Below are 18,504 nucleotides of genomic sequence, written 5' to 3' on the forward strand. Positions count from 1 at the left end.
AAAAAAGTGAAAATTTAGCTTCATTAACCTTCTATAATTCTTTTATGCCAGAATTAACCTTCTATAATTATAATATCTGAAGGAAAAACAATATAAACAAATAAAAATAAGTATGACATTATTTTTCCCTATATATTAACTTTTCTAAGAAATTAAATCTTACATTATTTTAAAATTAGATTTTTATCTTGAAAAACTTTTGAATTCACCTTGTAATTTGAACGCTGATAATCAAGAAAGAAAAACAGATATAATATAATTGAGATTGTAAGAAACGCAAGGTATATAGCATTATACTTTAATTAATTTGATATGAATGTTTATTGGTTTGAGCCACCAAATCGCAGTGTCGTTTTGCAGCGTTTCGTCTTTATAATTGGATTGGTTGTATATATAATTGTGTCTGACCCTTTTGCCTACTCCAAAAGGTTTGCTTTTTCATAATGTTCCTGTTAAGTTGTCCTAATCAATAAAATTAGCATACTTAATTAATCTTCCTTAATTCATCTGTTTTGCTCATCCTCATGCAAATCCAAAGCTACTCAACCATCTTTACTTATTAATACTTTTTGCGTTAAATAAGTCAAATCACTTGCTTTTTATCTTATAATTGCTTTTGTTTAATTGTTTGTCAACAACTACTTTTTACGTCTACTCTGTTCTTGATTAATTTATACAAATATAAATTCAATAAAATCGTTTAATAAAATGGCAATAAAAGTTTAGCAACAAGAATTAACTAAATTAAAAAAAATATTTTAAAACTATACAAATTTAAACATTAATCTTCCTACATATATGATTTTCAATTGTCAATCTCCCTAAAAGTTTAAATGTGTGAAATCATAAACAAAATTAATCCTTAACATACTAAATAAAAAATCCTAAACATATCACCTTGTGTGTGTGTATTATGATCACACAATTTTATTATTAAATTGTCAATTTTGAATTTTGATCCCTGATGGCTTATCCTTAAAAGCCTATAAATAATACAAGAAATTATGAAGAAAGGGTTCACCAATAAAATTTGTATATTCTTACAGCTATGATTCATTTTATAATCTACGATTCACCCGTGACAGATCACAATTATATATTCTCTTGACTTATCCCTGCTAAGCCACATTTTATAGCATTGATTAATTATGTTAATAATTGTTTAAGGGACAAAAAGATTCCATAAATAGTGCGAGTATATATTTGATGATGTATTACATATTTACATTTATGAATGTGGCCAAATTTGGGCGATGCATGATTGCTTCTTCACGTATTTGTGTTTGACTTACTCATTAATTGACACACAATAAACCAACAAATTTATTCTGGATGCTCTTTCCAACCGAATATGACAAATATATATAATATAACATAATTTAATATAATGTGTGTCCTTCTTAAAAAATATTGGAAAAATGACAGTAAAATATCATGTGAATTTCAAAAAGACAAATAAGGCACATAAATAAGCAAAATGATAAAGAAGGCATCAGGTATCAATTTGGAATTTTGATTTTTGGCTTAAAGACCGAATTGCCCTTATTATGTTTGAAAACTGAGGAGACAGAGAAAGGTAGAAACCGCCTCCTCTCGGCGAAAGCAATCCCCCCACTCGGCAAAAGAGAAACTGCCCCCACTTGGCGAAACCAATCCACCTACTCGGTGAAACTAATCCCTCCCCTCAGCGAAACCGAATCCCCCTACTCGACGAAACTAATCCCTCCACTCAACGAAACCGAACCCCCCACTCCACGAAACTAAATCCAAGCTCCTCCAGTCACTGAAAAAGGTTCTCCGATTTGCAAGGGGATTTGCAAACTATTCTCAGGAAATGTAAAGCTGTCTGATTTTCAAGTATTGTTAAATCATTTGCCCAGAATGTTACTACACGTATAATGAGATTTATAACTCGCGAAGTGAATTTGACCACTTCTTCGAGGGGTTTGACAACTTGTTTTGAGGGGTAGGGCAACTTTTCTCTACAAAAATATAATTCCATGTTGAATTTGACAGAACACATAGTGGGGTTTACAACTTTTACAGTGAGTGTTACTATATTTTCAATGGGATTTGTAACCTTTTGTGAGGGGTTGGCCAATGTTTCTGTCAAAAACAAAACAATTCCATGCTAAATTTTACAAAACACATAGTAGGAATAACAACTTTCATAGTGAGATTTACTACTTCTTCAATGGGTTTTGCAACCTTTTGTGAGGGGGTGGGCAACTTTTCTGTCAAAAACAAAACAATTCCACGTTGAATTTTACAAAACACATAGTGGGAATAACAACTTTCACAGTGAGATTTACTACTTTTTCAACGGGTTTTGCAACATTTTGTGAGGGGCTGGGCAATGTTTCTATAAAAAACAAAACAATTCTACACTGAATTTTACAAAATACATATTGGGAATAACAAATTTCACAGTGATGTTTACTACTTCTTCAATGGGCTTTGCAACCTTTTGTGAGGGACGGGGTAAATTCTCTATAAAAAACAATACAATTTCACACTGAATTTTACAAAACACATAGTGGTATTTACAACTTTCATAGTGAGAGTTACTACTTTGTGTAATGTAATGCACCATTCACGAAACAATATTTGCCAAAAACCAGCAGCCATATAACAGCAAATACATTACATATATTCAAATGACTGCACCTGAAGTATATCAAAGTAAATATTGAACCATTAACTTTCATACTAACTACATGTGTAATGGAATGTACTATTCACATAACAGTATTTACCAAAAACCAGTAGCCATATGATGGCAGATACATTACATATATTCAAATGACTGCACTCTACTCTTGCGACGGTTACCAATTTCACCGACAGCACTTTACTCCTGCGACGGCGGCAATGTGATTTCAGAGAACCTTTTTCGATGATTGGAGGAGCTTGGATTTAGTTTCGCCGAGTGGGAGGATTGGTTTCTCCGAGTGGGGGGGTTCGGTTTCACTAGCCGAGTGGAGGGATTGCTTTCGCCGAGTGGGGGGATTGCTTTCGCTAGGAGGAGGTGATTTCTCCCTTTCTCCATCTCCTCAGTTTTCAAATATAATAAGGGCAATTCGGTCATTAGGCCAAAAATCAAAATTCCAGATTGGTACCCAATGCTTTATTTCTCATTTTGCTTATTCAGGTGCCTTATTTGTCTTTTTGAAATTCACATGGTATTTTACTGTCATTTTTCCAAAAATATTTTGATGGTTTGACCCTCCATATTAATATGTTAAATCCCATTAAATATTATATCATCGTATTTTTGGCATAAAGTGGATAAGAAAATTGACATTGAATAGAATATTCTAAAGTGAAATAATATCCCTCTAAAACGGTGCCTATCATGAAAACTTTTCAAATACTATCTCTAGTACTTAATATTAGAATTCATTTGACTTTTATTTTTATTCTAAATATAAGATTCCAATTCACTTTATCTCTTATATTTATGTATTTTTTTAAAGATAGTTATTATAATAATGGTAGTTATATCCAATACACATGACTAATAAAAATATTTTAAGAAAGACAACACATATTTATTACAAATAACTAACTTAAATAAATTTTTTTATTTATTCAAATTAGTCAACTACCTTCTTTATTAAGGATAGGAGCTAGTATCTATTTCACTTTTTTTTTTTTTAGCTAAGGCAATCTTATTCAAGGTTTCTCATTTCTATTTCACTTTTATTTTCATAAAAGAAACAATTATTTATGACCACTCAATACAAATTGGCTTATTCTCACAAAATGCGTTGAACTCTATTATGTGGGTTTGGGCCCATATAGTCTATGGCCGTAACAAGGCTAAGGGCCATATAGATAAAGAAAGGCCTAGCTTCATAAAACAATAAGATCAATGAAGAATTGCCTCACCAATGGCAGAGAAATTAGTGAGAGTTGGCAAGAGAGTTCATCTGTAATCACCAATTAAAAAGTGAGGCCCAAGACCAACAGGATTGGATCTAGCGGAAGGAGCTAGTCTTCCACAATATATTGAACCAAGGTTCGAATTCTCGCTGGGAGAAGTGCCCACATTTAGTACCTGATAGTACTTCGACCAGGATTACCTCCAATAAAAAAATACCTATGCTTATCCAAACCAAAAAAAAGTGAGGCTAAAAAGTATTTTTTTTGCACACCCAACTATTAAATATTTGCATTTATGTTTCAAAATGCAAATATTTAATAATTCAGATAACTTCACATTTTTTAAAAATAAATTCTCATTAAGTTGGAAAAGATAAATACTTACTCTAAAGGTTCCTTTATCATGAAGCATATAATCCTTATAAATTTTTTTTAATAATTTCGTTAAAAAATAAGCTTGCATTAAATGAGCATTATTGATAATTTTATGAAACGCTAATTGTATCATATTTCGTATGATTTTTTTTTTAAAAAAATTGATTTCTAAAGTTCTAGTTATCATTAATATGTCAAGACTTGTAACCCAAGTTACACCAAATATCTCCCTTAAGGTTTTACCACTCTATTCTCTATTATAAATCACTTCACTTTTAGCTCTTTTCAATTATCAATGAATGATTGTAAATTTGTAAGTCACTAAATATCTCTTAAATTGATAAAATTTGTCAATGCTATTCTTATTAATTTTTTTTTCCTTTTCTACCTTTCAAATCACTCTCATCTTTTTTCCCCAACAAAAATTAAGTAAGTGTGAAATAAAAATAATAATAATTAATAACCTTTCAAGTGACTTGTATATATACTTGCGACCAAACTTTTTTCATAGAAGTGATTTATAATAGGCATCAAAATGATATTCAGTGTAAGGTTGTGAGATAATATGATAAGTGTGAGAGTGATGATAAGAGAAATTATCATTAACATAAGCAATAGATTATGATAAATTCAAAATTAGTTGTAAATTTTTTTTCTAAACAAAGAAACTAAAAAGCAAAATGAAGAATTGAGAATTGTAATAAATTTCCAGCTGTAGAATGAATGATTGGGGGTGGGGTTGGGGGGGGGGGGGAAGGAAATTGGGGAAGGGGTTGTTTCAGTAAGATCACATCGGTCTTCTTTGAAAAGTGGGGACAGTCTCTGAATTGAAGTCCCCATTATATATAATCCAAAACAAAATAAAGATTTGTTTACTTTTTGTTTGTAAGTTATTCTGAGCAATCGGCATTTAAAAATTCACTCAGATGGTACCCTCTTTGAAAACAAAATTATATAGTTTAGGAGAAGCTAGCCCATTTGGTGCATGGGGCGCGGTAATGTAAGGAGGAAACTTATAAAAGAAAACTTCAATAATTCATCACCAAAAAGTGATTAATAATGATTGTCCTAGTAATAATAATCTGTGGCAGGTTTTGTTTTATATTTTGAAAAGAGATATTTTACCGTTTCAAAGCTCCATGCATGAAGATTTATATATTTTTAGAGAAGCTAGCCGTAAATTTTAGAGGGTGTTTGGAATTAAGAAAAAGCACTTTTCAAAAATAATTTTCATACAGATCGAGACAAAACCCTTCACATACTTATTTCGTATATCATAAAATTACTTTTAAAATCATGATTTGGTTTTTATCCAAATAACTTCTTAATCCATTGTAAAACGACTACTTGTAAACAGTGGTTGTTTTTTATTTGTTACGGTTTTCTTCACTATTAATCTAAACAGATATTATTTTCAAATTATCGGTTGGCATTTTATTTAAAATGAGTGCTTACTTTCTAAATATAGAAATTAAATAATTAATTTATAGATATTAAAATCAGTTAAATTAATTATTCACTTACTGAATGACTATTTTCTACAGATATGTGAACAAATAATTAATTGAGAAGAATACAAGAAATTATACGTACGTAGAACTAGAACATGCATGCACGTTTTGATTACTAGATTTCTTAGAATTTTAATTTAGCAGCTAAGATGGTTAAATAATTAGTTTTAGTCGATTATTAGACAGCTGCATGGTGACGTAAATGACATTTTTTTACGGTATAACAAGAGTGCAATATAATAGAATATATAAATATAAAGCAGTGAAAATGTTTGTCATTTGATTTATTCATTGGAACGAACTTTAATGTGACATTTGCCGCTTTCATGCGTACCACGCTGCGAATATAATGCAGGCAACAGGGATATCCCCACCTTAAAAGGGAGAAATGACCACTCCATGAGTGCCCTTTTTGGCTCCCTAGTCTCTCTCCCACTTCAAAGTAATTTATGAGTAATGGCAAAAACTAAGGAAACCGAATGAATCAAAAAAAGCAAGAAGCAGTCAACTTTGAGGAATGAAGAAAGAAAGCTGTGAAACCCACTTTAATACATTTACTTTTCTCAAAGCATAAACACATATATTCTGAAAAGGCCATCCCCTGTGAGCTTTTTTATTAGTGAGACTATATATATATTGGCCGGGATTGATTTAATTTGTTAGATAGAAAAGTGAAGAGTTAAGTAAGTAGGTAGTACGTTTATAAAGTGGTGAGAGATGACAAGACAATGTAGCTAGGCTCCTTCGGCTTGTAACAACTAAAAGTGAAGGCTACATCATGTCTCCTTGCCGAAAGGAAGCCACCTGCCTGCTGGTTAATTACTTTTTTATTTCTCTAATTTTCTCTTCAATTCATCAATGTGCCATTTCATTACATAGAGAATGTTCTAATTAATTTATGTCACGTACGTAAAGTTACGTTGTCTTTTTGGGGAATATAATATTTATTCAAACTACACTCATAGGCATTGCATTTGAGGTCCTATTTGGAGGTGTTTAGGTAACGCTAAAAGTATTCTGAGTAAGTACTTCTTGCAAATTGATATAAACTTTTTCATATATTTACATTATATTGTAAAAGCACTTTTAAAATTATAGTTTTGTTTCTACTCGAACACTTTTTATTCAGAAATAGCAATACATATGAACTGACATACAATGCAATTGTTGAGAATGAAGAAGATATTGTGCTTGCATACAGGCGTGTCAAAAGGAAAAAGTCCCATATTAAAAAAAATCATCTCATTTACCATGCAGGTATGTGTGAGTGTGACTTATGAGCTAATAATGTCTCGCATCGGTTAATTTTTAAGAAATTCAAGTGACTTCTACCTATGAATAGGAAACGTTTGGTGCGCGCCAAAACGCACCAAACTTGAGTTTTTGAGTTCTTCCTTTTCTTTTCATCTATTCTCTTGCTCAGCTGCATTATACTACTTTCGGTCCTTAATATAAGATCTTATTTGACTTTTATTTTGGTTCTAAATATAAGACCCCAGTCTACTTTGTCTCTCATATTTATGTATATTTTTTCCAAAATAGCTCTTCTAACAATGATAGTTCTCGTCAATATACTTGATTAGTGAGGATATTTGAGGAAAAACAACACCTATTTATGACAAATAACTAATTCAACTTACTTCCTTAATCTCTTCAAATTAGTCAACTGGCTCTTATAATTAGAACCGAAGGTAGTATATTTTTACTTTTCTGCTCTCTGTTTCTTGCAAGAAGAGTTGGTTTAATTCTCAGGAGTTGCTGCATTAATTATTGTTGTGTGGCAGAATAATAAGGACAATGTCCTTGGGTACAACTTGAACCAAATATATCTTTGCATGGCAACCCCAATAGAAGAGAGAAATAATGATAATTTTGAAACTTTGATGATTATTAGTCAACAAATCGTAGAACACACAAGCCCCAAACTCTTAAGATTACACATGAGGTGAGAACATATGTTAGCTTTCTTTTTTTAAATGAGGATTAAATTTAACACTCTTTCACACTTTCAACACATTGATAAATAGAACCTCAACTAAGTGAGATGAGTTTAATTAATCCCCTCTAACAAAATTGCATGGTTCGAGTCGTGCCCATTTTCAACTTCAATGAATTAACCTAATAGGTAGCTAGCTACCCTTCAAGTATTTATTATTACATGGTTTAGAGAAGAGGGTGATTAATTATACAGCTTGCTGGGAGAGTGGACATACATGTGAATATGCTTAGGTCGACCCCAGAAAATACCTAGGTACGAGAAATCAAATGAAGACCATACAAAAACACACACACACACACATATTGATGTTTTTTGGTTGGGAGCTCGCTAGGCATATGAAGACATTTTATTCAGGATTCCCAATCAATAAAGCTGCTAACAAACACAAACTATTAAGTTACTCATTGTATGTATACGGCCGCCCTAGCTGTGATGAATTGTATTGTCTCGTTAAGGCCAAACAAGCTTAGCCTCTTCTCACTTCATCTTATTATTCATATCATCCCATCATTTATTAGTAAATACGTACGGACAGAGAGAGAGAGAGAGAGAGAGAGAGAGAGAGAGACTGAAACACAAACGTACGTACAGAAGGAAGGAAAGAGACAAAGAAGATAGAAGAAGAGACCCAAAAGCTTTCAGCCCCATCTCGTAACTTTGCTTCAGTTTTAAAGGAAGAGGACAAGATACAAATGGCGATGGAGGCTATTTTGGGAAATTGGATCTCTCCGATACTGACGCTTCTTCAAACCCTGCTTTGGATGCCTCCTTCGTTTTTAACTTTTTCACGCAAAGCAAAGCCTGTAGATTTCTCGCCTTTTACTTTCTTTCATTCTAGCCACTCACACGTTATTTATTCACTTCAATAATCTTTATGGATTATTAATTAATATTAAAATCGAATAATCAATAATAAATCATCTCTCTCTTTACCATTTTATTTGGTGAAATCATATTATTCCTTCTCTCCTCTTTGACAAAAAAAGAATATCCCTCTCCTCTATGGATATTTAAATTCTTTTAGTTTTGAAGCATAAACAAATTCAGGTACTTATCTTAAACTATGCAATGAATTAATTACTTTCACCTTAATACATACACACACACACACACACCCCAATAATGAAAGTATATGAAATGCATGCATAACCTAGCTGATCTAACTCCAGCTTCGGAATTAAGGGTTTTGAATAGATCAATCAACTTAAATTTTATTTTATTTTTACTCTCCTTAATGATCCTGAAATGATGTTATTTCGAGTTTAGAAAAATAAGAGCTCATCATATTTGTGATTTAATAACTCCATTTAACTAGATTATGTAGGATTTATATATGAACATAAACTAATACTTTCTGGTGTTTATATATTTTAATTTGATCTTGAATTGATCTCAATTTGAACTATTGAATCTAAACTACTCCTCCGATCCTTAATATAAAACCTATTTAACTAATTTGATTGGAATAAAGAAGTTAGGTAAATTAGTTAATTATAAGAAATGTGACACGTTTTTCCTAAAATACCATAATCATCTTTCTTAATACCCCATCTTTCTCTTCTATTTGATTATGGTTGAGGGAGTATTCATAAGGATAATTTAGAGAAAATTGATAAATATGAGAAGGTCTTTTATTTAGGATCAAAACCAACTCAACAATTGGGTCCTATGTACGTTAAAGACTGGAGGAGTATTATATCTCATCAATTGATTCAATCACTGGTTAATTTTTAGTACCTTATGAACAAGAAACTAATATGATGTATAATTCTTGATCAAAAAAGAAGATATAAATTGAAACAAAAAAACAATTTTCGTTTTTAAAAAATGATAAAAGTAAAAACACGAGAAAGAAGGTACAATGTAAATTTGGTTGGGAGGGTAAGTAGGGTCCAGAAATGAAGAGCGTAAGATATAGTAGTGGTGGTCATCAACGAAAGTCGCAGCGTCCTACATTACGAGAAGTTTGAATCATTATGTCCCTAACCTTTTCTTTTTTCTCATCAGTCAGCTGACTTCACTTTTCCCCTCAAAATCACACTCTTATCCTTTCTTATTTTCTTATATTTTCGTTAATAATTTTTATTTTTATTTTATGAACTTTGCATTTCAGTAACTAACTGTCCCCAGCATCTTCACAAAAACAAAAAAACAAAAAACAAAGTGTCCTCAACAAGGTTTCATCTTTGGCTTTTTCCTTTTAACCTTCCAAGTGATAACATCTTTTATATATATACACTTTTCGTCAACAATGACCGTTCATTGGATTAGAAAAGTTCTATGATACATAATTACTTAGCTCTATATGTAGTATTGTATCGCACTGTCTTGCCTAGTGAGATTGAATATTAATTGACAACTAACCTTATTAATTTAAAGTAATTAAATTTGACTAACTAGATTTAGTTAGTTATGAAGTTGCATTACCTAATTCAGATGTCATTAAATTTAAAGATACTACTCCTCTGCTAAGAGAGGAAATATTGATTTTGATTCTATTTATAAGTCACATTATTATACAGGAGTAAAATTAAAAAGCTATGTGATTCTGAAATTTAGGATTTTTCTTAATTTCAGTAAAGCATATTGAAAGTGACTTATAAATAAAATTAAAGACAGCTTCTTAAAGGTATTATTTTTCAGTTGAAGCGAGACGTGTATGTTTTTCTGTCTTTCGGCCAGAGATGTGTATGGTTCAATGAAAGGAATCTTCTCCCCTACAAGGAGGTGTAGACCAAGGGAAAAGTAGATAGAATTTCAACGTTGGAAGTTAATATATTGTTTGATATGACTTGGCCAAAAAGAAGTTAATTTGTACTCGGACACGTAATTTTTCTCAATAATTTATATAGAAGGATACAAAATAAAAATTAAAAAAAAAATGCGGCCGGCCGGCTAGTATTGGAGTTGTCTTTCGTAATTCAAATCTTAATTAACGAAACACAAACACACACACACATTGAAAATAAAAAAAAATTTATATAAAAAATATTATTTTCATGGAACCCATCTGCGTTTTACTGAAAGGACTTTTCTCATAAAAAATATTATTTTCATCTTATATCTTTCAATATAATTGCGCATTAATATTAATTCCTAGTCGGACATGCAGCCTGTCCCACTGCGTGATGGGAAGAAAATTAGGGAGAAAATTAAAGAATAATAATGAAAATTCTCTAAAATGGTAAATTTTTTTAACTATTTTTAAAATTTTTCTTTCCTACTATTTCCTTCATTATTTTTCTTATAATTTCCTTTTCCTTCCACCATCCAAACATGGTCATAGTTTCAGTCAATAGTTTTTTTTTTAAAAAAAAAAAAACTAGCAGCAGCAAGGACAATGGAAGGACTGCCACGAGAGAGAAATTATAGGAAAAACGAAGGGCATCCTAAAATGAAAATTGAATAAAACTTAATTTCATTAAATTATTACTCTGTTTCTTATTATAGGTCACTTGTATCCCAAATTTACAAATCAAGAAATACATTAAATTAACTAATTTTTTTTTACATTTACGCTTATTAAAAGTTGAGAGAGAGAGAGGGATGGGACAGATTGCATAGAAAATGAAAAGTTAAGAGAGAGAGATTGAGAAGGAGAGGAACGTATTTCGAGATTGAGAGGGACAAGAACGTATTTCCAGGAGCTATTATTTGGGGTTTAAATTAATTAATTTTTTATTAAATTAATAGAGATAAAATTGGAAAAGGATCATTAATTATACTACAAACGATTTATATTTTGAAATAAACTTTTAGGATACAAATGACTTATAATAAAGTACATAGTGCTAATTTTAATGGTAATTAATAATCATTACTGCTAATTGGTTGGTTGCTTTTTCCATGGTCCTTTCATGTCATTCAACCTTCTTCATCGGAATGCTCATAATCAAATAGCCCAAATATGAGTGCAAAAAGAAGCGGCAAGCCAGGGCCAAACACATAATTGACACAAAAGTTAAAAAAATAATGATGACCATATCTCAAAAGAAGTAAGCTTCAGCTGCACATAAGAGAATGATCAACATAATCATGCAATATCTCATATCCACATGATCCTCATCTTCAAATGATTGCCAATTCTTTCACAACAACAATAATTATATATATAATTAAATACACTGTACTCATCATATATTTTAGATAATTAAGCCTCCAACACCCCCCCCAATATGGTAAAAAAAAAATCGGGAAAAAAAACCCAGATAAACGAGATCATAAAGAGTAGGCCAAAAAAGAGAAAAAGAAAACCCTAGAAATTACAAACCCAACTGTAAGAAGAATTCAATACAGACATATATCATATATGATTTTCTTGGTAATTTGTGGGACTCTGAAGGGTCGTCTTCTACACAAAGGGCTAAAAGGTCACCTGTTTGAAATAGGGTTTGGACCACTTGGGACTTCATGTTCACTGTCGTTGAAGCTTATTGTCCGGTGCGAAGACGTCAGAACAGGAGAGCGACGTCGTTTTTGGCGTTGATGAGGTGGAGCATGAAGGGTGTTGCAGTTGCAGGGATTATCGGGTGGAGGAGAAGAAGAAGGAGAAGGAGGTGGAGGCATAATGTTAGAGGAAGAGTGAAGAAGAAGGAGAGAGCGAGAGGTAGAGAAAGAAAAGAAGAGGAAGAAGAGAGAGAAGAAGAAGAGGAGGGTGATGGAGTGAGGAGAAGAAGAAGCCGCCATGCATGAAATAAGAAGGAAGGAAGAATCATGCAGAGAGAGGGAGGTGGGTAGCTAGGGTTAAGAGAGAGATCAAATTGTTTAATGGCTGATGAAAGCTAAGTCGGGGAGAGAGAGAGAAGAGTGGGGAAGAAGATACCTTGCAGGGTTTGTTATAAGGGAAAAGGAAGTTCAAATTAGAAAGCTGGGTTAGAGAGAGAGAGAGAGGAAAAGCAGGAAAGCAGAAAATGGCGGAGTGGCTCTTTAACCATGTCTGGCGCCAGGTGCATAGCTTTATCAAGTATATGTTCTGTCGTCATGCCGGTGAAAATATGTACAATAAAATCTTGTGTTCCTCACATTTAATTTATACAAAATTAATTTTGGGAATTTCTCATTGGCAGAATGACAGAAAAAAAGTTAAAAATTACAAATCCCAAATGAGATTTGGTAACACAACTTTATTTGATATTGATAAGTTTGAATTTACAAATGACATCAAATTTTTGTTGATATTCCTTGTTTAGCATTTATAAAATTCCAGTTTTTTTTTTTGTTATTGTGCCTTTTCCATTTCCGTAATTTATTTTTTTAATAAAGAATGTATTACACGGTTTATTATCAATTTTGTTGAATTATTAACAAGCCCAAAAAAATGGATATTTGCAAAAATGCAACCATTCTCATGTAATCTACTATGAAAATTTTTGAATATGTCAGTTCTTAACCACTTAACCAAGAAGCTGGCCAAAAAAGAAAAGAAGAAAAACACTCAACCAAGAAAAATTAATTTCTTCATTTAAATAGTCTTAGAATTGAATAAGTTTTCACAAAAACTCAGGTGGAAATTGCAATGAGGCCATTTCTGAAAAAATGCAATATCAGATGCTCCAAAAACTCATGCAAACTGACACATGTTTATGACTTCAAAATTTCTTTTACAACATGACTAACATTTACTATTAGAGGAAGCAGTATGTTTTACTTGCAAAATTTTTTATGAATGCATATTTAAATTGTTATTTTTAGGTAAAAATTTAAAAAATAATTTAGCTGCAAATTAAAAATGAAGAAATTAATGAGCAGAAACGATCACATGAAACATTATATGAAGACAAAATTGTCCTTACGGAGCATGAAGAGAGAGAGAGATATATATATATATATATATATCTCATATGGTTTTCACGGAAGTTTATGATTAGAGTATGCTAATATGAATATTTGTAAATGTCGAAAGAAATTTTTTTAAATGAGGATAAATTTAAATTTTTTTATCATTTTAATGTATTCCTTTATATAAGAGAATAAATTACAAATAAATAATAATAATAATAATAATAATAATAATAATAATAATAATAATAATAATAATAATAATAATAATAATAATAATAATATTATTATTATTATTCATTGTACCTTCTCCTGAAAATTCGAACTCGCAGTCTCGTAACCCTTAAAGTGTTTGGTAGGATTTATTGAAAAATATTGGAGAAAGAGATGCATGAGAAAGAGGGAGAAAGGAGGAGACAGAGGCCACCTAACACAAATAGCATTTTCTGGAATTTTGCCATGCTCACGGACACGCTCCCTGCAGCCCACCTAACAACCATCTCTTACAATTATACTATCTCACTGTCACTCCTCCGTTAACATATATATATATATAGTACTGCCATTGCATGATCTGTATTAACTTTTTTTTTTTTTTTTTGGGACCTTTGCAGCATTGGCAACTGAGGTTAAACTCTGTCCGCAGTAACACTTACATGAACTTGTAACACTCTCAAAATCTTTCCCATCATCTTCATATCGTTCAGTTTTTACTAGAATCAGAGTCTGATATCACTTGTTAAGCTCGAATAGCATCCCGAAAGATGAGAGGGCTCGGAGGTGCACACAAGTGGACATGACACCACATCTTAATCCATCCAAATTAAATCAAAATTTTAAGATATTGAATATATTTTTGTTTATAATTTTATACATTTTTTCTAACTCAATTCTATTTGATATGAGTTTCTCTTCACACCAAGCCAAACTCATTGGTATTAAACATTATAAAGATATACTCCTCCGGTCCTTAATATAAGACTTAATTCTTAAGTTAGTTTTGGTCCTTATAAGACCCATTTCTCATACTTATCAATTTTCTTTAAATTACCCCTATGGATACTCCCTCAACCATAATCAAGTAGAAGAGGGAGAGTGAATATTAAGAAAGATGATTATGATGTTTTAGAAAAAATGTGTCACTTTTCTTATAATTAACTAACTTACTTAACTTTCTTAATCTAATCAAATTAGTTAAATGAGTCTTATATTAAGGATTGGACGAGTATTTCTTTGATCCTATTTATAAGAAACTTCTAGCATATTTTACATATACTAAGGAAAAACCTTATACTGTATTAATTTTTTAAAAATATAACAATTTTTCAACTTTACTGCTATTTAACATGTATACATTTTAAAAGAAATTATCTATAATATAATAAATAAAGGATAAACTAGCACTTTCATAAAAAAATTTAATGAAGTCACTTATAGATAAAAGTGATCTAAAATTTTTTTTTGGTTGGGTTTATAAATAGGATGAGAGAAGTGTATTATCTAAAAGATTCGCATACGGAGACTCTTATCGTTGATCATTATATGAAATTATAGACCCGCCGGATTTATGACGTTATGACAATTGACCCCAACTCAAAGTGTCTTTTTTAGTGCGTTTTTCTTTTATTTTTGGCCCGAGTCAAAGATTTCAGTCTTCAATCATTTCTTCTGCTTTATCCATAGTTATCCACATCAGTCATAATCACCGAAGTTGGAGGAGACAATAGCGGTGAAAAAAAGAAAAAACTTGCAAGAGAAGTTAAACTCTTTTAATTACCATTTTTTCCGCCTAATGAATCACACATTATGTAACCTAATTGAGCCTTAAAAAATGGATTCGGTCTAATTTAACTTTGATCTACAGAGCGTTATCAACATTTTTTTTGACGTCCAGAACAAATTTCAAGATGGGTCAGAAATTAAACTTTTTTTAATAAAAAAAAAACCAAGTATTTGCACTAGCTTATACAATCAATCACCAATGATCATATGGAATACTTTCTCCGGTCCTAATTATAAGACCTAATTGACTAATTTGAGGAGATTAAAAAAAAAGTTAAATTAGTTATTTGTAATAAATAGGTGTTATTTTTCCTAAAATATCCTTAGTAATCAAGTGTATTAGTTAGAACTATTATTGTTAAAAGGACTATCTTGAAAAAAACACATAAATATAAGAGACAAAATGGATTGGAGTCTTATATTTAAGACCAAAATAAAAATTAAATGAGGTATTATATTAAGGAATGTAGGTAGTATTAAATAAGCCTGGAGTTTATTTTTTGATTACTATTAGATTTACTTGAGCTTACAAGCAACAAAATTAATACAATGCAAAGGTCGCTGCCTTTATATGAGAAATCAAGAGTTGAAATAAAATTTAATAAAAGCTCATTATAATTTAAAATACAAGTGAGAGAAAGGCAAAAAAAGAGAAGATTTTTGTAGCAAATCGGATGACTAAGCAAATCAGGCCTTGCTTATGAACTCCACGTCAAATAACAGGGTCGAATCAGGAGGGATGATGCATGAACCTACGTCACACAAATTAAAGTACTTTTCAGATATTATTTCCAATTAATTCAGATTAAAAATCTCCAATAAAAACTATAATGTGATGATGCAGAACAAGTCATAATGGATATAATGAATACAAAGAACCTGATGTAAATATCTATAGAGAAAGAGGAAAGGAAGTGGACTTGCCTCCTCTACAACCAGCACCTCTTGAGCCGTATGCAAGTTCTGGAGGAATTTTCAATGTTCGTTTGCCTCCTACACATACACAAACACAAATCATAAAATGGGTAATTGAAAAGTGAAAACCTTAGAAACTGAAGTTCAAACGTCGAAATAGTACCTGTAAGCATGGGAGGTATTCCTTCGCCTCCTAATATCCCTTCATCCCATCCTTTGATCACCTGTTCGTTCACATTCATCATTCATCAGTATTAAATCTTTGTTCAAAATCCCCAATTTCAATCACCAATTCCCAGGATTCCACTTCATAACTCATACTCAGCTTCTGTGATCAAAATCTTAGAATACAGAACATGGACATGTGATAAGCCCAAATGAAGAGCCTAATCCAAAAAACTAGCTTATTAGGAGGAAAAATCCTTTGAACTTTTAAACTTTATATTACTTGTGAGATTCTTCAATATGGGACTCATAATAGAACAGGAGAGCCCAACTCTAAAAGATTAGCCTGTTAGGATGAAAAACCTCTTAAACTTATAAACCCCGCAGTGCTTGTGAGATTCTCCAACGTGGGACTCATTAGAGGAAATCCTCTGACTTACAACCCCGCAAATAATTTGGTGGTGCATTATGATATGTTCTGTTCCATTGAAAACAGTAGGATGGAACAATGACATCAACATATTAGTATATGACTTCAATTTGTATTGATATATTCCTTTTTTTTTTCTGTATTTTGTTCATGAACGAACTATATTAGAAAACCCAATTAAAATATGAATTTACTCGATTATTAGAATAGATACCTCCCCAACGCCAACGCGAAATGTAAGAGGCTTGCCACGATTATAGCTGCTGTCGAAAATCTTCCCATTCTCCAATTTCCCAACATAATGAGCCTACCCAAACAAGAAACCACGTCGTTTTCAATTTTGCTGTAATTCATTGTAAACCCGAAGGAATAATGTGATTAGAAAACAGTAAGACCTAAATCATATTACAGATTACCTTAATGAGCTGCCCCTTAGCTGCTTGAGGACCATTTCCCACAACTTTATCACAGAAGGCGATGCCTGAAGCAGCCACTGTTAGTTCGCACGGAGCTGCTGATTCGGCCGCCACCGTGGCTTGTGGCAGCGAGTGAAGCGCAACATTGCAAAGGCCGAATCCGAAGGCAAGACCTATTATAGCCTCTCTTCGCTTGAAGTTATCGTCTGGGGTTTGCAAGGTTACTGAGGGATGATTTCCCGAGAATGGGACGAAATTGGATGGTTTTGTTGGAGAATCATTGTTTTGAATTCGAGAGAGGAAGCAGCTGGTACTGAATTTGGGTTTAGATCGGAAGCAAGTAGAGGCGGGAGATAGAGGAGAAGAATATGGCAACGTAATCATTTCCAGAAAAACAGAGCAAGCCTGTGCTTGGCTGCCGGGGATTATTCGTTTAGGACTCTGGACTTTGTGGTGGACGTTGCTTCTCCACGTACAATACTATCATAAGCTCTTTGGGTTGGGCCGCTTATTTCACACTGAGCCTGCATTTGATGCCCAGGATAATATGCAGCCAAAAGATTTACAAATGAAAAGCAGGGCAATTAGTCTAGTAGGAAAAAACTAAACCCTTATAATATGAAAAACTAAGGTTTAAATTTTTACTGAGAGAGATGTCTATGTTTAGTACTTTTTTTTTGCTAAAACATAGGTATCCTCCTCCCAACAGGGATTCGAACATTAATTTGTCACGTTGTGAGAGCCTAGCCTCTTCCACTAGATCCAACTCCCGTTGGTGTCTATGTTTGGTACTTGATAGTATATCGTATAAGATTGCATTCAATAGAAGTATATCTGGGCTTAGGAAAAAGGGGGGATTCTTGGGTCCAAATCCAATGCTCTTTCCAAAATATATAACCTACCATGAAGCAGAATTGGCTTGATTATCAAAAATTCTAATTAAGCATATGGGGAGAAACAGGGGTAGAGTTGTTAGTAAATTTTGGTGCAGAGGAAACAACTTCCAGAAGAGGACGCTAGCTACGTTGCTTGTGTTTCAGTTACATCAACAGTTCCTTCATTTCATATTAAAGACCCTTGAGGGCAAGGGTTCTTAAAAGGAGAGGCAATAATGTATAATTGTCAAATATTAAATATAAGGGTTAAAGGGTGGCTTACTAATGCTATGAGCCTCCTGGGGTTCGTTCTTAGTTAGTTCGTTAATTAGAAGGATTATTATTTTGGGACTGCAAGCTGGACTGCCTGCCC

The 18,504-nt window shown here is 32.2% G+C and overlaps 1 protein-coding gene across 1 annotated transcript; it reads right to left on the bottom strand.

Annotated features, from left to right (window-relative positions):
- Positions 1 to 15,801: 15,801 nt before the first annotated feature.
- Positions 15,802 to 17,673, bottom strand: LOC114712463 (peptidyl-prolyl cis-trans isomerase FKBP13, chloroplastic). Its single transcript, XM_028897013.1, has 5 exons — positions 17,257 to 17,673; positions 17,055 to 17,147; positions 16,409 to 16,469; positions 16,255 to 16,323; positions 15,802 to 16,082 (listed from the first exon to the last, which is right to left on the bottom strand). The coding sequence occupies exons 1-5, from the start codon at positions 17,638 to 17,640 to the stop codon at positions 16,018 to 16,020; spliced, it is 672 nt and encodes a 223-aa protein (XP_028752846.1). The 5' UTR covers positions 17,641 to 17,673; the 3' UTR covers positions 15,802 to 16,017.
- Between the last annotated feature and the right edge of the window lie 831 nt (positions 17,674 to 18,504).

This window comes from Neltuma alba, unplaced genomic scaffold (genome assembly GCF_004799145.2).
Source record: "Neltuma alba isolate B1F8T4 unplaced genomic scaffold, ASM479914v2 tig00001827_pilon, whole genome shotgun sequence".
Classification (NCBI taxonomy): domain Eukaryota; kingdom Viridiplantae; phylum Streptophyta; class Magnoliopsida; order Fabales; family Fabaceae; genus Neltuma; species Neltuma alba.